At 38.7% G+C, this 22,910-nt stretch overlaps 1 protein-coding gene across 5 annotated transcripts in view; it reads left to right on the top strand.

Annotated features, from left to right (window-relative positions):
• The first annotated feature begins 11,668 nt into the window (after window positions 1-11,668).
• The window catches only part of NFAT5 (nuclear factor of activated T cells 5), a 123,036-nt gene continuing 111,794 nt past the window's right edge, over window positions 11,669-22,910 (top strand). For 3 of the 5 annotated variants that reach the window (XM_058528145.1, XM_058528147.1, XM_058528150.1), the window contains exons 1-2: window positions 11,669-12,018; window positions 13,746-13,799. In XM_058528145.1, coding sequence (XP_058384128.1) covers window positions 11,946-12,018; window positions 13,746-13,799 — 127 coding nt within the window. In that variant the 5' untranslated portion in view covers window positions 11,669-11,945. The remainder of the gene's footprint in view (window positions 12,019-13,745; window positions 13,800-22,910) is intronic. The other 2 variants (XM_058528148.1, XM_058528149.1) reach the window with 1 other exon arrangement.

Consider the following 22,910-nt stretch of genomic DNA (forward strand, 5'->3'; position numbering starts at 1 on the left):
GGAAATCATACGGTATTTGACCTTCTCCCTCTGACTTATTTCACTTTGCATTATACCCTCAATGTCCATCCATGTTGTCACAAATGGCTGGATTTCATTGTTTCTTATGGCTGAGTAGTAGTCCATTGTGTATATATACCACATCTTTATCCATTCGTCCCTTGATGGGCACTTAGGTTGCTTCTAAGTCGTGGTTATTGTGAATAACGCTGCAATGAACACAGGGGTGCATGTACCTTTACAAATTGGTGTTTTCAAGTTCTTTGGATAAATACCCAGCAGTGGAATAGCTGGATCATATGGTAGTTCTATCCTTGATTTTTTGAGGAATCTCCATACTGTTTTCCATAGTGGCTGCACCAGTTTGCACTCCCACCGGCAGTGTATGAGAGTTCCCTTCTCTCCACATCCTCTCCAACACATGTTGTTTCCTGTCTTGTTAATTATAGCCATTCTGACGGGCGTGAGGTGATATCTCATTGTAGTTTTGATTTGCATTTCCCTGATAGTTACTGATTTTGAACATCTTTTCATGTGTCTGTTGGCTATCTGTATATCTTCTTTGGAGAAATGTCTGTTCAGGTCTTTTGCCCATTTTTTAATTGGGTTGGTAGTTTTTTTGTTGTTGAGATGCATGAGTTCTTTATATATTTTGGAGATTAAGCCCTTATCAGATGTATGGTTTGCAAATATCTTCTCCCAATTTCAACTCACTAAATTCTTATTTTCAGGATTGCATTTAGGCTGTCCAATCTTTGTGACAAACTCAGTTCTAGTAAAGCTTGAATTTTTCAACACTTCATCAATTACAATAACAATTACTGGTAACATTTGTGTTACAGTATTACACTTTACAAAGCACTTTCTCACAATTTAGCTCATTTTCTCCCTATAACAACTCTGTGAATGAAAAAGGTACTGTTATAAACCCATTTTGCAGAGGAGGAGACTGAGGTTTCAGAGTACTTAAGAGATTTATGCATTTAATAAGTGGCAGGGTAGGGGCCAGCCCCATGGTGTAGTGGTTGGTTAAGTGTGTGCGCTCTGCTGCTGGCGGCCTGGGTTCAGATCCTGGGCACACACCAATGCACCACTTGTCAGGCCATGCTGTGGTGGCGTCCCACATAAAGTGGAGGAAGATGGGCACAGATGTTAGCCCAGAGCCAGTCTTCCTCAGCAAAAAGAGGAAGATTGGCATGGAAGTTAGCTCAGGGCTGATCTTCCTCACAAAAAATAAATAAGTGGCCGGGTAGAGGCTCAAAACAAAATATTCTGCTTTTTCCACCTGCACTAGTATGTTTTGAGCTCCACCAGATCATATAATGCCAGCCTCTTGGGCCGGCCCCGTGGCTTAGTGGTTAAGTGAGCGCGCTCCACTGCTGGCGACCCGGGTTCGGATCCTGGGCTCGCACCGACGCGCTGCTTCTCCGGCCATGCTGAGGCCGCGTCCCACATACAGCAACTAGAAGGATGTGCAGCTATGACACACAACTATCTACTGGGGCTTTGGGGGGAAAAATAAATAAATAAAATCTTTAATGCCAGCCTCTTTCTAGTTTAGAGTAGAAAAATAACTAATCAATGGGCCAAACTTTCTCAATTATAAATTTTTCTCTTATGTGTTTTTCTTAAATGGATATCTCACGCTTGTCTGTATTAGATGCTGGAATAGGATGGTATCTGATGTAGCATGAAGTTATATGTTTTGTGATTTTAAGTTTCCCTATCAGCATTTCTGCAGTGTTCAGTTTAAGCAGAGAGCTCGGACTCCCAGGTGTTGTGCCACGGGAATTTATTTTAAAAGTCACTGGATTGTGTTATGCTGAGTAAGTCCTGAAATCTGCAAGCCAAACACATTTTAGGTCCCAAAATAATGGTAAAGAGCTACCGTGGACTTGCTTTACTTTCTCCCATTTCATGCATTGTTTTTCCTTACTGCTTATCAAAATAAAACTTATTGAGGGGTGTATCCAAAGGAAATCATTAACAAAAGACTATAAGCACAGGGGGCCAGCCCGGTGGCGCAAGCGGTTAAGTGCGCGCACTGCACTGCGGCGGCCCGCGGTTCACCAGTCTGGATCCCAGGCGCGCACTGACGCACTGCTTGGCAAGCCATGCTGTGGCAGCATCCCATATAAAGTGGAGGAAGACGGGCATGGATGTTAGCCCAGGGCCAACCTTCCTCAGCAAAAAAAAGAGGAGGATTGGCAGATGTTAGCACAAGGCTGATCCCCTCACCAAAAAAAAAAAAAAAAAAAAGACTATAAGCACAGATTGGCAGATTGGCTCCAAGAATGTTCATCTCAGTAGTATTTACAAAGGTTTTCAAAAAAGGAAATAAACTAAATGCCAAAAGTAGGGGATTAATAAATTAAGATATATTCTATAATAGAATACTCCTCTGCCATCACACATTATTAAGATTATTTATTGATGTGTACTAATGTTTAGTTACATCAAGAATGCAGGATAATGGTATACGTAGTGTAGCCAATTTTTGTATATGTAATATAAATATACACAGAAAAGTTTCGGAAAGATATATACTAAAGGATCTTCTCTATGTGGTGTTTTATGAGTTTTTGAATAATTCTTATTTATTAACTTATTATATTTTCAGCTATTGTTTTTAGTTTTTGAAATGAACACATATTGCTTTTATAGCATAAAACCCCCGTATAACTTATTTTTGATTAAAAAAAAAAAACCCCACTCAGGCCTTTATAAAGCATTGGTAAACATGTTACCTGCTGTGTTCTGTCAACTGAGAGAGCAAAGGAAAAGGAAATGGCTGTGTACAGAATTTAATTTAGCCGTAAGAAGAATTTTCTGAATTTTCTGAAGGTAGGACCTTTAATCTGTGAAAATGGGAAGGGGATTAGGTGAAACAATTAGGTGAAGGGTGGTGGTCAGGGTGCTGACTCCTGAGGCTGAGCTGCATGTACAATGGTGAAGAGGATTTAAAGGTAGAAAACGAAAGACTTTCTAAAGCTGGCTTCCTAAGATACAAATTGCCTTGGTAATGACTCTGAGATGCAGTCAGTTAACAAGCATGCATTGGGGACAGAGTTCTGAGGAGACGAAAGAAATAGAAATTCAGATTTCAATTATTCATTCATCCATTCATTGCTCAACCACTACCAACTGCTCACTACAAATCAAGCATTGTGCAAAGCGTTGGGCTCTGCTCTTTACAAGTTGACAATTTAGTTGGGGAGATAAAAGATGAGGATATGAAATCATTTGAGAAGGACTGGAAACTAGAAAGAAAAACCAGGTAACTTAGTTCAATTAAAGAAAGGATTAGAATAGTTGGGATTGGTGACAGCAGGCTTCCTGAAGGCTGGAATTTAAAAATTTAAGAAAGTTTCAGGGAAGAAATGATAAATGTGAAGAGCATTTGACTAATGATTTGGTATCTCACCTGTACCTATTGTCATTTCATTTATGAGATGTACCTCTCCCTCTCCAAAATTTGAGATTTTAAAAATGTGCTCCCTTTCCACAAAAGATTTAGCTCTTTTCCATTAAGAAAGGATTAGGTGAAACAAAATAGAAAGATTAGAATTACAGAATTTCAGAGAGAGAGGTTACCTTTGCTATTACGTAGTCTGTGGCAGATACTATAATTGTCTACCCAATATCTGGTCTCTCCCTCTTCCTTGCCAACTGACCCCCAGTTGTGTTCAGAGCATCAATGTACCCATCTAAAAAACCCCACACATTTCCCAACCTTCCTTTCAGACATGGTGACCATGTGACACCTGGCCAATGAGATGTAAGCAGAAGCCATTGTGTGGGTCTTCCAAGGATCAAAGTTGTCCCTTATGCCCTTTACCTTTCCCTCCTCCTCTCACCCTGAATGCAGACAGGATGCCTAGAGGTGATGGCCATCTTGTAACATGAGAACAAGGGCCACCTCTAAAGCCGGCAAGAGGAAAGCCTGTGTGCCTCACGGCATCATGAGACTGAGAGACTAGCCCTGGATTGCCTAATCCAGACTTCCTGCATGAGAAAAATAAAACCTCTAAACCACTGGTGTTTGCTACTAGCAGCCAAACACAATGCCTGCCTGCTAAATAATCTAAGCCACTTATTTCACAGAGAGGAGACAGAGGCCCAAGAAAAGTTCCGTAAACCTGGGCAGACCGTATCAAGTTAAGACTTTCTCACTTTGAAGTGACACAAAACCTAATCCCAAACCTCTTAAGCAAAAAAAAAAAAAAAAAAAGAATTTATCAGTTCAGATAATTGAAGTCAGACGTGGCTTCCTCCAGAGACTCAAATGATTTTTTCATGTTCTGGTTTTTCTCTCTCCCCATCTCTTGGCAATGCTTCCTCTGTCTGCTCCCTCCAATTCAGACAGGGTCTTTCTTCTTTGTGGCAAGTTGGTGCCAGCAGCTCCCGCCTTACCCCACCCAGGATTAAGTCTAGAAGGAAAGCAAAAATGTCTCCCTGGAGGAAAGTCACAGTGCTCAGGAGAAGTGTGACTGCCTGCTGTGCGTTCCAAAAGTGGACATCTTCTGCTTGGTAGGTGCCTAGAACCGGATCTTAGGACTCCTGGTTCCAAGTCAGTTCACTTTCTACTTCATCAAATAGCCTCTGAAGGACCTAAAATAGTTTATGCGACATCCATGAGAAACACATAACTGTCAGATGTTTCCTTGGAGCGTATGATTACATGCTCCTTTCGTAGCTTTTGACCACTGAGGTATGTGAATACTGTAGAGAAACTAGCAAGTCTATCAGAAGAAATTAGAACTCAGTGGGCGCCATGTCTCAAGACAGTCCCCAACACTGAAGACCAAGTCAGATTTGGGGCTTGGGGTTGACCTGCTCATGAGCAATGATACAGATTACATCTTCCTCTTTCCCTCTGGAGGGAAATCTACTGGAGCAACTCTCTACAGGCTTTTACTCTTGTGATTTTTCTCTTCCTGAATGCTTCTTTCTGAATTTTCTTCCTCTTCATACTCCTCTTGCACTCTCCAAAAGATATTTATTTAATAACTACAAAGGGCAGACAATCTACTTGTTCCTTATGACTGCAGTTCAGGTGGTCAGGGCTGAGTTCAGAGTTTCCTTAGCCTGTTTTGCACCTGGTTTTTAAATGCTGTAGTCCTTGATCCAGGCCTTGCAGAGTAAACCTTAGGTCCATTATTACCCAAGTCTTCCACGAATGGAAGATTTGCAAATTGATCCTCTTTAAAGACACAATGGATGCTTTTTATTTCTATCAGCCTTTTTCCTTTTTTTGGAAAACTTATTGGCGTTTAGGATTCTTGAAATTCTTCCACATTTAGTTACTATGAAAGTGAGCATATAAAGGCTTAAATGTTAATGCTCAAGTATGTCTGGAGTGAAAACTGGGAGCGACTGCTCATGTAGACTTGTTTCTTATCGATTTACTCTTTTACTGAGGTTCAGCAAGTTATGTTTACTTGGATTTCCTACTGGTGAGAAGTAAATCTAGGATAATTTCTTCTCTAGTTAGTTTTTGCTGTTCCAGGTAACAAAGTATAAAGTCTCCTGTATGTTTCACGTTTAGTGGTGTTTGCTTCTCTGTTGAATATTTTTTTGGTAGGTTAAGCTATTGAACTACCAACGATGAAGAAACTGTTGTGGATGTTTCAAACCTCTGTGCCACCATCTCCTTTTCTTGAATATTCTCAGACTTTTCTCTCCCCCTCACTCTTGACATTTAAGCAGTTTCTAAGTTCTTTTGATTCTACTTCCACAATGTCTTACATATACAACTCCCTTTCTCTGTTTTTTTTTTTTTTTTATGGATCTTCCCTTTAGTTCATTGGTCTTTGCTGGGCTCTCTTTCCAGGCTCTTAGCTGCTGATTTACTCTCCACACTGCTGCCTCTGTTACTCTCTTAAAATACAGCTCTGGGCAGGTCATTTCTCTCCTCAAAACCTTCAATGGCTCCCCAGTGCCTATGGCATAAACAATAAAATCCTTGGCACAATATTTGAGGCCTTTTGCCTCTGCCCTTTTCTTAATTTTCCAGTTTCTTCTTTCATCCTGCCAATCTCCACACCTAATGTCAAATTCCTATTAAAATATCAACAAATAACTTATTAGAGAGTTTGTTTCATTCTGTCTGGGTGCTTAAGTTATGTGCTCACAATCAGTTATAAGTTATTTAGGCAAGGATGTGTTTCATTTATTTGGACCCTTTCAGAGACTGTACAACCAAGTGTTCACAATATATTAGAGAAAGACTCATGAACTGTAACTCACTGTGATGACTGCAATACTAACAGTTGGAACAAAATGCTATGGGAACCCAGAGGAGAGAACAATTAATATTGCTTGGAAGGGTTCAGGAGGAATTCACAGATGAAATCATATCTCAGCTGGACTTTGAAGGATAAGTAGGATTTTTGCAGGTAGAGAAACTGAATGAATAAATAAATGAATATTCTCTCTCAGCCTCATATTTTATAATTAGATTCTAACACCTGTGGGCAGACCCCTTGTCTGCATCTTCCTATGTTTAGAGCAGTCTACATTTCCTTATTCAGCTGAAACAAAAGCTTTTCAGGTGGAATATGTTATTTCTAAAGTTAGTCTAGTTTATCCAATAACTTCAACTTAGCCCTTCAATTCTGGGGCTTAGTTGAGGATGACCAATTCAACTATGTTATCATTGCATCCTTAACCCAGCATTTAGCCATAATCCTCAGCAAAGCTGGAAAAAAAGACACTCAATGTTTCTTTGTCCATCCACTGACAAAGTCCAGTGAAGCCCAGGTATTTCTTGAAATAGCTGTATCAACACAGAATAGCTGTGATGCATCACATTGTAAACAATTGTATGTCAGGACTTTGCTTCTTTTAACCATTGTAGGAAACTGGGGTTGGAGTGAAGAGATAGCTGTGGGGGAGAGTGGGCAAGGAAGAAAGAGTGATGCGTGTTAGATGGCATTCCTTCCTCTTCCCCTCTATCAGCTCACTAAGAAAGCAAAAAGATACTTTATTTCTGGATACCTGTACAGAACTCTAGCATAGCACCTGTCATAATGCATGTGTTTGTTTACAGGTCATCTCCCCCATCAGGCTGAGAGATGACTTCTTATATTCATCTTTGTACAACCTTTGCATTTTCTGCACCCAGCATAGTTCCTAGAGCCCATCTGTGGAAAGAGGGAAGAATGGATTTTCTTCATATACAGGAATCGTTTTTCATCTTTTCTGGGTTATGGATATTTTTTTTTCAGAAATCTTATGAAAGTTGAAGACCTTCATCCCAAGGAAAAAGACGCATGTAGGTACAAGCTTGCAAAAAATTGTGTACAAGTCTAGAGAAATCACAGATGCCTTGAAACAAACCCATGGACCTCAGGTTAAAACTCCCTGAATTAAGAAAGGGGTAGTAGGAAATTGTAAAACCACTTCTAATTCATACTCTTGGTCAAATTAATATCACAGCTGAGGTGGGGCTACTAGACTCAATAAATATTATGATTAGATGTGGAAAGAGCATCTTAGCAACTGTGAGGTGATGGTATCAAGGCCGGTGTGAATAAGGACTTGCATGCAGTTTGCATTAAGTCTAACCTGCCTACTGCTGGGATGAATTACAGACATCTTCCTTCCTTTCTTGGTTTAATGGGCTCAGGGGTTTCTATTTTCCCATTAAAATTGCTCCTCCCTAATCCACCCTTTGAATTTCTCTGGCATTTACCTCCTTTCTCACTGCTCACTAAGTCCTCCAGATTCAAGCTGATTGCATCATATCTCAGGACTTGTGGTTATTCCAGATCTTGAGAGACTGAACTGATCTCTGTAAGACTTCAGATGAAAACTCTGACTTAGACTTTATGACTAAGCCATAAAGTACAGAAATACGTCATCAAAGTGAATTAGATGCCTGCTTATCAGATTTGGGCACCTTGAAAAATGTAAGGAGTAAGAATGTTCTATATCTGATGGCAAACTATCGAGACTAATTTCGCCTTCAGAAATATTTGCTAGAACATGTTCTAAGGGTAAAAATTGCCTCATAAACCTAATCAAATAAGACTTTGGTTACAATTTCAGCACAAATGCAGTCACTGCTGTTTCCCACCACTATCAATTCTCCATCATTATTAAGGAGTGCTCCCAAGGTGGGGCAAAGATAATTTGCAGTCTAAACTTTCTTTTTATCCACGACTTGAATCGCTCTGGAAATTTTCCTTTCAGATTTTCTGTTTGTTTAGTAGGTTCTTTATAATACATGTGTGACTAAAATTATTTTAACAGCCTTAATTGTATTAAAATGACAAAGATTCTGTAGATCTTGTGACAACACATTCCTCTGTTCTGTATGAGTTTATTTAATTCCTTTTCAGTAGTTGATATTTGAACCTCTTTCCTTTAGAGTAGATCCAGCAACACAATACGCTAAGTGCCAAAACAGGTCCAGGAGGGGTTAAAGAACACACCACCAACACAAAAACTGCCACTCTATTGTATAATCTACACAACTTTGTAGTTGAATCTGGGTTCTTGAGAAATTTTAATCAAGTAACTTGGAAATGTGATATGATGGTTGGGAAGTAATATAAAGGAATTCTACAAACTACTAAATCTGCTTTATGTTTTACATAATCCTACTGTAATTTTCACCAAGAGGAAATTTCCAAATTTTACATGCTTAAAGTTTCACTATTTACTGTGCAAAGAGAAAGTTTTATGAAGGTGGATGTTTGGGTGATGGGGTGGTTTTAAAAATATAACATGAGACTATTTCAAATATGAAATAAAAGGGGAAGCAACTGCGACATTAATGACCACAGAGGGAAACATTGTTGGAAGTAGGGGTAGCATGAAATTTCCTAAAGACACAGTGATCAGATAGTTATTTTTGGTAACCCTGAATATCAGGCAGGTCATTGTATTTTTTGGTCAGAGCAGAGCAAACACTGTTTACTAATGAATTTCTATTTTTTTTTTTTTAAAGATTTTATTTATTTATTTTTTCCCCCCAAAGCCCCAGTAGACAGTTGTATGTCATAGCTGCACATCCTTCTAGTTGCTGTATGTGGGACGCGGCCTCAGCATGGCCGGCCGGAGAAGCGGTGCGTCAGTGCGCGCCCGGGATCCGAACCCGGGCCGCCAGCAGCGGAGCGCGCGTACTTAACCGCTAAGCCACGGGGCCGGCCCATGAATTTCTATTTTTAGTCATTGAAATTTTAAGGACAAAATGAAAATCTAAGTCTCTCTGCTATTGCAAAGCATGGTCATGAAAACCATCCATGTAAGAAGTTTTTCAAAAAATGTATCTCAGGGCTGGCCCCGTGGCCCAGTGGTTAAGTTTAGCATGCTCCCCTGCTTTGGCAACCCATGTCTGGTTCCCAGGTGCGGATCTGCACCACTGTTGGCGGCCATGCTGTGGCAGCGACCCACATACAAAATAGAGGAAGACCGGCACAGACGTTAGCTCAGGGCGAATCTTCCTCAACAAAAAAATAAAAAACAAACAAACAAAAAATGTATCTCTGTAAAAGGACATGGGGAGGGACCACTGAATTTTCAAATATCCATTTAAATATTAGTATGGCTTGATGCAGGGCCTGATGGAGTGGGGCCTGAGTCCAAAGACTCCCAGTCTAGGGGAATTCCCAGTCTAGGTCAAATCACACTTTTGGAGACCCCTCTTCACTTTTCTCTTACCTAATAAGGGGAAATATGATTTTTAAAAAGTCACAAAAGGGCAGAGAAGTGTTGAGGGAAAGAGGAAGGAAGAGGCCTTGCCAATTCTTGACTTGTTAATTAGGGTCAGAACAGTACTGGGGATTTCCTATACCCTACATTTGTTGAATGATTACATAGGTCTGGGGAAAAGGGATATGCTCAGAGTGATTCACCCAACTTTTTTTTTAGTATTGGGGTTCTGCCTGGTATGTTGCAATTTCCTCTCCTCACATTATGTATTGACTAATGGAGAGGGGAGGTCTCCAACAGGTGTTTACTCCAATTCAAAAGCCTTGGCCAAGGTCTTGGCCTGTTGGGCAATGTAGGGTTTGAATCTTCCTCGCTCAAATGAGTGGGGCTCTTACCAGTTAGGAATAGACTTCCCTTGGGACTTGTTAGAACAGCTTACAGCAGCCATGGAGATTTGAGGGTAGTTTCCTGTTCTGCTTTGCCATCTTGGGGTGGCTCTGAAAAGCTTTCTTACCTCTGACAGGAAGAAAATGTTCACAGGATTGATTAATTACTACACAGAATGCAGTGGATAATTGAGCAACCTAAATCAGATGTTCAGATGGAAAGATAGGTAGACTCTGATGACACAAGTTTAAATTCTAGGTCTGCAGGTAAAGCTTTGCAAAGGGCCCCACCCCAGAGACACCTGCACTGGATCCTCCTTTGCTGAGAGCTTCTTCCCAATTCAGCACTCTAAGTCCAGATGAATTGCCCGGATTCCTGGGAAAAAGGCTCTATAAATTGTATATATAACATATATATATATAATACATCAGATTAATTTTTATGATTTGTAACTATCTTTGTAGACAAAATAACGAAAACGAAACCAACAGCTTAAAAACGTTGCCCAGTGGCTGCTGGCATCAATATTCCACACAAGATTAAAATTATTTCCCAAGATGCATACCCTGTGCTCAAAATGATATTTTTAATAACTTGATTAAAAATTTCTCAGAAGTCTATTAGAGTCAGGAAACGGTCTGCGGTGTAGGTGAAGATTTTCAGTTTTTGCAACGGAAACTTTTGGCCCCATGAACAGAATAGCAAAAACTCAATTAAATGTGTTCTTCCTCCACCCTAGCCTAGTTCAAAGGCAGAAAACGAAAAACTGTTTGGAAGAGTGGTGTTTAGGTTTGCATTTCTCGTCTTCCCTTTAGAACAACCAGGGGGATTCATAGGATCCAATTTTTAAATAATCTTTTATCTCCCACTCTGAATAAACCCGGCCACCCCAGCACAATCAGAAAGATTTTTTTTCTTTTTAATTTTCAGCTTTTAAAGGAAGGGAGAGGTGGGAGGGCAAGAAAGAGGAGGGTAAAAGAAGGGGGAGAAGGTACTTTAATTAAAAACAACCAATAACTCGAGGTTTTTAGGATATGGGCTGTCATTTCCTAATTAAGAAATGAGTTTGACAGCCCTTTGGCCAACTCAATTTTGACACTGCTATGAAAACCCCAAAGGGCTGGTGGCTGTCCAAGCGACGAAACTCCATTCCCCTGCAAGACCCCAAGCCAGCCCTCCCCAGCCGCGCCCGGCTCTGGGGTCCTTCCCCTCTTTGCGCAGACACCTCGGCTCCGTCAGGTCTGTCTCCTCCTGAGCTCAGCTCGGCGCTGGGCCGGCCGCCTCGAGCCCGCCGCCACCAGGTCGGTGCAAATACCTTTTCCCTCCCCGGGGCCCCAGGCGCGGACACCTCCCAGCCGCCCTCCCTCCCTCCCTCCCAGCCCGCGGGGCCCTTTCCCGGCTGGGGAACAGCAGCCGCCCGGCCGCGGCGGCAGGAAGCGAAGCCCTTGTTGATGCTGTTCCATGACGCGCCTCCCCGCCCTCCGGCGGCTGCCCCGGCTCTTCCCCGCTCTGGGGCGCCCCCCTCCGCGCCTGCGCAGTGCCCCGCGGGGGGCGGGGCTCAGAGTCCTGTCAGCCGCGGCGGCGGTGGCGGCGACCGTCAGTTTTCGCTGAGGAGAAACACGAAAGGGACCCGTTGGCTCTCCCCCCCTCCCTTTCCCCGCCCTGAACCCCCCTCCTGGCTCGCCGGGAATTAGTCCCCGTGGAGTTTCTCCTCCGCCTTGCCGCCGTGTCCTTGGTCCTCGGTCTGGTGGAAGTCACTGCCCTCGAGGAGGAGGCAGCGGCAGCCGCCCTCGCCTCGCCGCCCCCGGTTCGGTGCCCGCGGTCCCGGAGAGGAGGTGCCGCCGCCACCGCCGCTCCCCCCCTCCCGCTGCCCTCGGGCCGGGCTGGGTCGAGCTGCGATGCCCTCGGACTTCATCTCATTGCTCAGCGCGGACCTAGACCTGGAGTCGCCCAAGTCCCTGTACTCGCGAGGTGAGTCAGGTTGGGGGCTGGGGCGTAGGGGCGGGGAGGCCGGGCCCCGCGCGCCCGGGGGGTCCGGGTCCGGGGTGTGGGCGGCCCAGCCCGGGCCGGGATGGCCTGGCTCGGGGGGTGGGGAGCGGCCGACCGCGTCTGGTGATGGTGGAAGGGGCGGGGGAGGAGTGGCGGCCCCTCCCCCGCGGAGCCGCGGGCCTCGCGGGGCCCAAACGCCGTCGGTCCCCGGGTCTCTGCGGCACTGGTGGCTCCGAGCGTCCCTCGCCTGTCCGGCCCCGCCACCCTCCTCGATCCGCCGGCCGGGCCTCCCCCGCTCGGGGATCACCCGGCCTGGGCCCCGCGCTGCGGCCGCAGCCATCGGTGCGCCGCGGCTCCTCTTCCCAGGACCATCCTCCCCAGCAAAGTTGCCCCCAACGGGCGGCGTGGACTGGGGCCGGTTCTGGGTGCAGGGTCACCATTTTTATCCCCCTCCAGGTGGTGCGTGCGCCGTCGTTCTACCCCCGCTCCCTCTGGCCTAGTCCACTCCCTCCCCTGGTTGGGACGGCCCCCCTCGACCAGGCGTTCCTGCTCTCCTCGTCCTTTTACTGCTGGAAAGGGCCCGAATTTTCTTTTTTTCTCTCTTTCCACCTCTCTGGTATTCTGATCATTTACTTCTCGCTCTCTTTTCCAAAGATCGGGGTGCTTTCTCTGGATTAGTTTTATTCTTCTCCTGTCGCAGGGGTACCAGCTCAGGCTCAGACGCTGCCCTTTAAGAATTTTCTCTTTCGTTGCCGTTCCAGGGCTCAGTGCGGGGAGGGGGCGTTGGACAGAGATTCCCATTTTAAAACTCTTTTGGCTAAGCCCTGGAGGGGATTCCCGGGATCTAAAATATTAACACTTGAGCCAATCTCTACTGGGGTTAAATTCCTATACTGGACACTACAAGAATGTGTTAGAACGGGTTCCCTGTGCAAGGGACTTTAAGCCAAAATGTTCCCACTGCACTCTTCACCACTGTTGAAAATACTGGGAGGGGGCAAAAGACATAACTGGGTTATTAGGTATTCATTTAACCATGTTAAAAAAAAAAATGATGTACCGTTGTGAGCCTCCTTCTTGAGAAATTCAGCATTTCTTCAGTTTTTTGGTTAGAATCCATCCGCTGATTCCACCCCCTCCAGAAAGGGGGACTTCAGCTTCATATTAGTATATTTAAATTAAGTGAATCCGAGTGAGAGAGTTTACTGTGGAAGGTACTGGACTTTATAGACTGACGACTGAGTTTCTACACAGAGTCCTACTTAATGACTGTAGCCATTGTCTGTTGCTCTGATGACTTTAGTTGGCAGTCACCACCCTGTAGGATGTTTTTCGGGCAACGTTACCTGAAGTAGTTTGGAAATATTGTAGTTTCGAGTGTTAGAACGAAGAGACAATATCAAGAGATGATTCTGAGAGAAGGGCTAATGTGGTACAATTGGGTGCTAAAAATAGTCAAGACATTAACACCATTTGTGCAGTAATCATCAGATAATTTTCCATGAAACAAATGCTTTATGAAAATCTAAGTTTAGCATAGAGACCAATGTAGACGCAATTCAGCCTTCTTTTGCAGAGAATATATTCACTAATATGAGCTTTAGCTCTTAAAAATACATGACAGTTATATAAGAGAAGTATGCTGTCCTAGGCTTTTTTTTTTAAATCATTCAGCATAAAAAGTACTTAATGCTTTTTGTGTTTTTCAGATTCTCTGAAGTTACACCCATCACAGAATTTTCATAGAGCTGGACTATTGGAAGGTCAGCAAAGTGCCATTTTAAAGCATATTGTGTGAGTATGCAAAGGCTTTCTCTGAAATGGAGTTTAAATGAGAAAGTGTGAAACTTTGCAAACTCATACAATGTAGTTTTCTCCTAAGCCTGATCCTTCTTTTAGAGCAGCTGAATGTTTCAGTGAATTTGGTTGCTGTGTTTGATGTACTTGTTAGCTATTGTATCTGCTTTGAGAAGCCTTGAAAAAAACCCCCAAAATCTTTAAAAATCATGTGTTGGGTGTCCTACTTTAGAATTCCAGATCTTAATTCTAGCTTTTTACAAACAAACTGAATATGAAAAGACTCAAATATTAAGGTCATGAACATAACTAAAAGAGTGACACCAACACATATTTAGTTTGAAAGTTAACAATTTAGAACTTTTTATATGCTGAGCATTTCAAAATGGTATATTAATTATTTATTACAAAAACATTGATGTCATTACTATTGCATTATTTTTTTAAGGATAAGGAAAGCCAAGTAATAGAGATGATGACTGGGCTGTGCTTAGAAAAAAGGGTTTTAGAAAGTTCTGGAAATGTTAATAGAATGTGTAGAATAATTTAAACAGCTGACTTTTAAAAACTTTATTTTGTGTTGTTTTTAGCATTTTAAGACAAAAAAAGATTATTTGTGTTGTTTCTGTAGTTTTTGAAGTAATTTCACATATATCATCTTTGAATCTTGTAATCCTGAAATTGGACAGCAAGGATATTAATTTCTCTATTATAGAGAGGAGTAATCTGAGGTTGAAATTAAGACACTTAGAAAAAAAGTCACACAGTAGCAGAAACAATGCTTTTTGTATTTAGTTGGTTCTCTACGCAAAGCCAAGCTGCCACTGTAAAATATATATGTAACTAGTAACTTAAACATTTTGTGATCTACTTTAAAAAGGCCCTAAATGTTTAAGTTTAACTTTAGTATAGATGTTTGCCTCCCATGTGGTAGTCTGGTATATTGGGGAAAAAAGTGGGTTTTGTAACTGAGCTTAAGTTAGCTACTTATTAGCTCTGTGACCTTGGGCAAGTGATTTTACTTCCCTAAACTTTAAGATTCTTTCTATAAAAATGTATATAATCTCTTAAAAGTTAGTGAGCTAATGTCTATGAAGCGGCCTAGTATAGTGTCCGGCTTAATAAATGTTAGTTTTTTCCTTTAGTGTTGGCTACATTGTTTTAAGAGTATAATTTAGAGCATATAAAAGTTCTCAAATTAATTATTGATTATATTTATACTTACAAGAAGCCCATAGATATATATTAATATGAAAATTAACTACAATTTCTGGTGAGGAGTTTTTAACAGTGTTTTTTAGTGAGATTTCTGTTTTTTATTCATGTTGTTGAATTTGTGGAGTCATATTTGTCTGTACAAACCCACCCATTTTCTGGACAACAAACCAGAGAGTGTCATAATCATAGAGATTATCTGGAGAAAGATATGGAAAAAAATGACTGTTGTTTATGGAAAAAAATGGAAAGATACGGAAAAAATGACTGTTATTTAAGTAAATATTTTTAACAGGTTGGTGGAAGTGCAGACAACCATTTAATATGTATATTTACGTGTTTGTGCCTAGCTACTTTCATTAATTTTTCCTTTTAGTTGAGAGAATGCTCAATTATTTAAAGTAAGACCACCTTTGTACAGATTATATATAAAAGGTAAAATGTTTTAAGTATCACGTGTCATGTCCTTTTATATCTTTGATACGGGGTTTCATAAGAAAGCTGTTTGCTTGTATAATGAAAGTATTTAATCTATGCATCCTATTTCTATTTTTAACCTTTTATTATGGGCATTTTAAAGAATATATAAAAGTAGAGAATAAAATAATGAACCCCCATAGCCCCATCACTAAACTTTAACAATTATCAATATATGTCTACCCTTGTTTCTTTTATCCTCTACCCTCCTCCAAGCTGAGTTATTTTAAAACAAATATGAGAAATCATGTCATTTCACACATAAATACTTCTGTATGATAGTGACATTTCTTACATTAATTTTTTAAATACTCTATTTTATTCCAGGAAATACATATTATAATTTATTTCAGCAAAGTCTCTCATGTCTCTCCTGCCCTCTTTACAAGATATAGTACAGCAGGAGCCTACTACTTCTAGTGTGCAGTGTACCTTGTGATCTATGTTAAAATTGTAGGCCGTGTGGTCAGACTTGGGTTCAAATCCTTGTTCTGACGTTTGTGTGTGGCCTCAGCTTAGTCATTTAATCTTTTTGTGCTTCAATTTTCTCACCTTTAAATGAGGGCAATAATAATATCTTCATCATAGGTTGTTCTGAAGATTATTTGAGGCAAATTCATGTAAAGCATTTAACCTAGCACATAGTAAATGCTCAATAAATGTTAGCTAAATTAAAAGATTTTAAACAACCCTCTATATAATGTTTAGTACATACCAGGAACTTTACAAATATGAACTCACTGAATTCTCATAACAACCCTTTGAGATGGTTATTATTATCCCATTTCACAGATGAGGAAGCTAAGTCATAGGGAGGTTCAGAACCTTACCCAGAGTCACAGAGTTGGTAAGTTGTAGAGCCAAGATTCCAACTCAGGGAGTCTCACCTTAGAGTCTGTGCTGTTAACTACTGTGCTGTACTGACTCCCTAGGTTGTATAATATGAAGTATTATCTAGTAATATTTGTGTATGTATGTTTTATGTCAGTAGTCTAGATTTCCATCTAATGATTAGAAATCCAGCCAGGGTGAGACGAATTTAATTATCACCATACAATTTGTTAAATTTTTTATAGCACATACTTTTTCCAAATTTAAGTTCTCTCTTTAGGAAAACAAGGTTGGAAAACCTGCACTTGGGTGTTATTAAGCTTTAAAAATAGATTCAAAAATCTCTTTACCATCCAATTAAGGTTTGCATTTATCCTACATATCAATGCTGGTCCTTCCTGCTGCTTCTCTCTTTTTTTTTTTTTATGACGAATAGGCAAGTCGTGTTTTTTTTTTTTAATTGAGGTATAGTTAGCATATAACATTATAATAGTTTCAGGTGTACAATGTAATGATTCGATATTTATATTGGGAAATGATCACGACAATAAGTCAAATTAACATGTGTTACCGTACATGGTTCCCATACTACCTTTTTATTTAATGTGGTAATTGCCTAACAATGGGAAAAGAGTCTAGCTATTTAATGCAGTAATACATAGCTGTTAAAATAATGTTTCTGATGACCCCATGATTACATGTGAAACTCTTAATAAGTAAATAAAAGAGGTACTGTTGTAATTATATTAAAAATAACTTGCATAGAAAAAATCCTGGACAAAAGTATGTACTACAAGTTTTTACTTTTTGATTCTATTTTTGCATTTTCCCTACCTTCTTTAAAGAAGATTGTTTTCTATATATTAAAAAAAATAAAATAGTACAGTTAGGGCGTTCAGATTTGAAGGCTAAGATTCCTCTTTGGAGTGCCTAGAAAAAAAGCTCAACTACACAGAGAAAAAGGTACCATTTCTTAAACTTTCTGTATTGAAAAATATTCATTTTGGCCTGTATTGTTTGCCATATGAAAAACTGAGATGAAACTGAAACTAAATGAAAGTAAATAAGATTGAGGTAATTCTAGAAATATAGAGGTGTAAGATAAGATGGTAGAAAATCAGATATAACAGGAAAAATAATATAAACAAACTGGAAAAAATGGAATAATAAAAGCAATGGATTAAAATTTTAAAATGCTTTTAAGGGCCGCCCTGTGGCTTAGCGGTTGAGTGCGTGCGTTCCGCTACTGGCGGCCTGGGTTCGGATCCCGGGCGCGCACTGACGCACCGATTCTCCGGCCATGCTGAGGCCACGTCCCACATACACCAACTAGAAGGATGTGCAACTATGACCTACAACTATCTACTGGGGCTTTGGGGGAAAAAAAAAAGGAGGAGGATTGGCAATAGGTGTTAGCTCAGAGCTGGTCTTCCTCAGCAAAAAGAGGAGGATTAGCACAGATGTTAGCTCAGGGCTGATCTTCCTCCTCCCCCGAAAAAAAAAAAATGCTTTTAAAAGCACTAGTTAAGAGATTACATGATAGATCAAATTAAAGAACCGGTTAAACTGGCTAAAGACCAATATGATGTGATCTTGGTATGAATTAAACATTTTTGGTATGAATTAAACATTTAAGACTAGAAGGTTTTTAAAAGAAAATATGAAATCTTACAATGAGTTATGGGAAAATAAACTACTTTTTTTTTTCTTTTTTACTACTGTCAGTCAGTCTGTTTGATATGGTACCATGCATAATTATACTTTATAGTTTACAAATGAAAATCCTAAAAATAGTGGCAGTATTTTACTGACTTTATGGAGTATTTCTGAATTGCCATTAGGCCTGATTTATTTCTCTTTCTAGGGTCTGTGTTAGTAAGGTAGTTAGACTGTTAACTACCTCATCTTAAATGATGAAATATATGAAGATATCTTACTGGGAAGGATTTTTGGAAAATTTTTAACATTAAAAATAATCTGTTGAATTCTTTTCTTGTCTAGTATCTATTAATCTCTGTTGATCCGTACGCAGTAAACCAAAAATATCATTATGGAAATGAAGTTCAAACATATGACAAGTCATACCTAGTTCATCCCAACTTCTTGCTTGTAGGATCTCTCTCTCTTTGACTTCCTACCATATCTTTTTGTGTTTCTTCCTAACCTCTACTTTCATTATTTTCATTCAATACTAGAATTCTATTGTTATTACAATAAAAGGTAGAAATTCACATTTAATCAGAAGTTTCTTGACCCGATCTTAATTCACTCTTGACTCTACTGTAATTATTCCAGGAGCCCCCTAAGACTTGAAAGTGCTAGTACAGAAAAACATTTCTTATTTTGATCAATATTATATGTAAAAAATAGCTACTTGTATTAGAACAAGTTGACTCATCAGATTATATTTTCTATTAAGAATAACAAGTAATTAGAAAAAAATAAAAGATCAAATTAATCTGAGGCATCAGTTGGGCCTGACTATGTAGTGACAGAGGATAGTCTTGTTAACTTTAGAGAGGTAAAAAACATTCTTCAATAGAAATGTTGCTTATTAACTTATGTTATTGTCTTTTCTTTTTATTGTTAAGATTTTATTTCAAGTTACATAAAAGAGATGTGTCTTATTTCCTGTTGTCTTAATAAAAATCAATGTTAAAAATACTAACAAGATATAACATACTAATTTTTTAAACATGTACTTGAAGGAAAAGGTAGAAATTTTCTTTATGGATTAACTACAGATAATGATTTTATCTTCCAAATATAAATAAAACCTGATGTTGTGATAAAGGATCTATATTTTTGATGGTTTGAACTAAAGATGTATTACATGAAATTTTTCAGTTGCTTTTATTTATTCTTAATTACTGAAAAATATTTTTTCTCTTGCTTTTATTTTTAATATTTTCTTGATAAATGTGATGATTATTACTGCTGGCTAGCCATGAATGTTTATTGCTTCTTTTCCATTCAGAAATGCTATGATTAGTCCCTTAGTAAATTTGGTACTTGGTTTTGATGGTGAGACAAGAACAGAAAAGTTTCTAATAGTGAGTTAAGTTGTTGATTACTCTTATCTTTATAAATGTAGTTTTAGTTTAAAAAAATCTACTTAAAGCAATCTTTGTAGGACATGTTAAAAGAAACAATGTTGATAATTAAAGAGAAAAAAGAATAATAAATTCAATGTTAGTAATAATTGAAAACATTTTTTGAGCAATTTATATGTACCAGCATTTTACAGACATTTTTCACATTTAATCCTCAGAAAAATCCTATGAAATAGTATCAGTATCCCTATTTTATAAATGAGCAAACTGAAGTATAGAGGGGTTCACTAATTTTCTCAAGGTCACATAGCTACTGGAGGAGGCTGGAATTTGAAACTTGACAATTTTACCCTAGAGTTTTGAGCTTATACTGACTCTTTTATAGTACAAGCATTTGATAATTGGCATTTACACTTTTGGCCCTAATAAGATTATACCGCTGTTTAGATGGTGTAAAAAGAGTACTTTGTGTAGAATTTTTTTAGCTAAACAGCTTCCGTAAAATAATGAGAGAAATTTTCTAAACCACACATAAAAATCAGTAAAGAATATGATAATGACCCTTTTGAAAGGGGAACATTTCAACGGTCAAAATTAGCAAATCGTTGCCTGGCTTTGGTGGTGTCTTTAAGATTTAACTGAAGCAGGTTGGTGGTCGAACCACCTCTGTCTTGACTGATGATGATACTCAGAGTGGAAAGTAGGGAAAGGGTAAGCAAGCCACCACCTAAGGACAATTACTTTAGAAATGGAGGCTGCCATGGGCTCTTGATTTCTTTGGCAGTAGTTCTATGGAAGCATAGAAATCATTGCATCCTATTTCTTTTGGTGTGTTTCAGAGCCTAATGAAATTTGAGAAGAGATGAGCAACAGAAAAAATAGTACTAATACGGCCTCAGGAGTTGTTCTCTTTCTTGCTATGGTTGGTCTTTGTTTCTGAACTTCCTGAAAATTTTGTGTTAGGCATTAGAAAATAAGGATTTTAATTCTAGTTTGGCCTTGAGACCCTGTGGAAAATCATGTAAGATTCCTTTTCTTCAGCAGACACATTATTATCAGTCTTGCTTACGTAAGAGTTATAGGAAGAACTGAAATAATGTTGGAGAACTTTGAGAACAATTAAATGCTATATGAATAGTGATATTTTGCATAGGGCAATGTTAATTTACTTTGATTCTTCTTTCCACTGTCCCCCCCCCTTTTTTTTTTAATCTTCCCCTTCTACCCATGTCTCTGTTTTCTCATGGTACTCTCTACATTTTGCTTGTTGGTTCCACTGCTACTTCTTGTATTCTTTCTTTCTCTCCCTTCTTTTTTAAAAAACAAACCATCTTTATAGAGGTACAGAGGTACACCCATTTTAAGTGTTCCATGAGTTTTTAACGAGTGTATACATTTGTGTAATCACCTCAGACAGGATAGAGAACATTTCAGTCACCCCATCAAGCTACCTCTTGTTCTTTTGTAGTCAGTTCTGCCCCTTCCATTCTGTCAGGCAACTACTGATCTGTTTTTCCTTACCATAGATTAGTTTTGCCTTTTTTTAGAATTTCATTTAAATAGATTTATACAGCATGTACTCTTTTCTCTTTAACTTTTGTTGTTCAACCACTATAAACTTCTAAAAGGGAAATCTATTTTGTTTTTAAAGGACATAAAGGTAATAAGACATTTTTTATTCTTGTGTATATTCCTATATTCTATAAGGTAGCCAATTGTAGTTTTTGAGGGATGATACTTGATGTTTATGTACAAGTATAAGTTACTTAGTCATAATATTGTTATTTATTCATTCACTCAAAATGAATTACACATGAATCCTGGCTACATATTGCTTATAGTGTAGTAGAAGAGATTGCATGTGAATAAACAGTGATAACATAGAGTTTTAGAGGGTTTCATATTTCAATCTAGATTGGAGAATGAAGTTAATAATGTGGTTAACTTTTATTTGTTAATAGGAAAATACTTTTATGCAGAGTATACTAGAGCGTATAGTTTGCCCATATATTTGATAATTGTAAATTGAAGTTTAGAACTTTAAATTTTCTTTTTAAAATAGTTTAAAGCGTTATAGAGTTGAAGAGTATGTAGGGGGTATGTACTTATTTACTCTTATAGTTTCTGTAGGCTAAGCATAAAGGTAAAAACAAAATATGAGCTTTCTGTCCCATGTAAGTGAGTTTTATCTTTTGCTTAACTGTGTTGTAAACACTAATTTTGAATAAAATTCAAGTTCACCTAGTAATCATACACACTGTACTGCTAGTTTGGACATTAGACATTAAGATACTTTTGAAATATATAATGAAACACTTAAATGTTTGTTGATGGGGGCCTCATCACACAGCCTTAAGTATCTGTTTGAATTAAAGTTTCCATTACAATTGTTTGGGTAGGTCAGTAGAACACCTTGGGTTTAAAAAAGTGTCCTATAGCAATGAAGCACCCAGACATAGGTTTAAGCTAACAAGTAGCTGTCCTTCACAGTGGAGTTGTAATTAGATGTCTTTGAGAATTTGTTACTGTTTCTCTTTTTTCCGGTTTTGTAGCTTGTTGGGTTTTCATTCTGAAACAAAGATTTTACTTGGAAAAAATACTACTGTAAAATGGAATTAACGATCTAAATTAATGTTCACAACTGTAAATATTCAATTTATAAATACCTAGATAATAGGCAATCATAAGGACTTTACAAACACTATAAATTATAAGTTTACTTGAATAAGTTTTTATAAAATTGTATTGTGAATTCCAAGGCTTTTTTCATTTTTATTGTTAAATCATATTCTCTAGAATATCAGGCTAATGTAGAGTGAATGAATTGGAAATATAAACATAGCTTGAATTTTATAATAATTTTTTTAAAGATCTTTTCATTTTCTTAGTTTATTTTTACCTATAGTATTGAGTACAGGATGAAGATTTATGTATAATATTTGAATAACAGATTCTTTTGCAAAAATGACTACTTAATTCCTTTTAAAAAAACTCATTATTATTATTATTATTATTATTATTTTTGCTGAGGAAGATTTGCCCCAAGCTAACATCCATGCCAATCTTCTATTTTTTAGTATGTGGGCTGCCAGCACAGCATGGTTGCTAACAGAGCAGTGTAGGTCTGTGCCCTGGAACCGAACCTAAGCTGCCAAAGCAGAGCGCACTGAACTTAACCACCAGGGCACTGGGACTGGCCCACATTATTGTTTTTTTTTAAAAAAAGACAACAAAAAAGACAAAACTGGGTAATGAAGTAGTTGAAGAACAAGATACCATTAGTTAACTAAATTACTACTCTATTATAATAAACACAAATAACACGTTTACAGTGTAAAATATAGTAAGTAAAGCAAAAGAATAACTTTTTTGATAACGTTTTTCAACCAAACTTCACAAGAATGGATAGAATCAACACTATAAATTCTGTACAGAAAAAAATTTAGTGCATATTAAATTGAGAACAGATGAACAGAAGAGTTGAAGTTGAAGAGTATGAAG

Source organism: Diceros bicornis, chromosome 32 (assembly GCF_020826845.1).
Source record: "Diceros bicornis minor isolate mBicDic1 chromosome 32, mDicBic1.mat.cur, whole genome shotgun sequence".
NCBI lineage: Eukaryota > Metazoa > Chordata > Mammalia > Perissodactyla > Rhinocerotidae > Diceros > Diceros bicornis.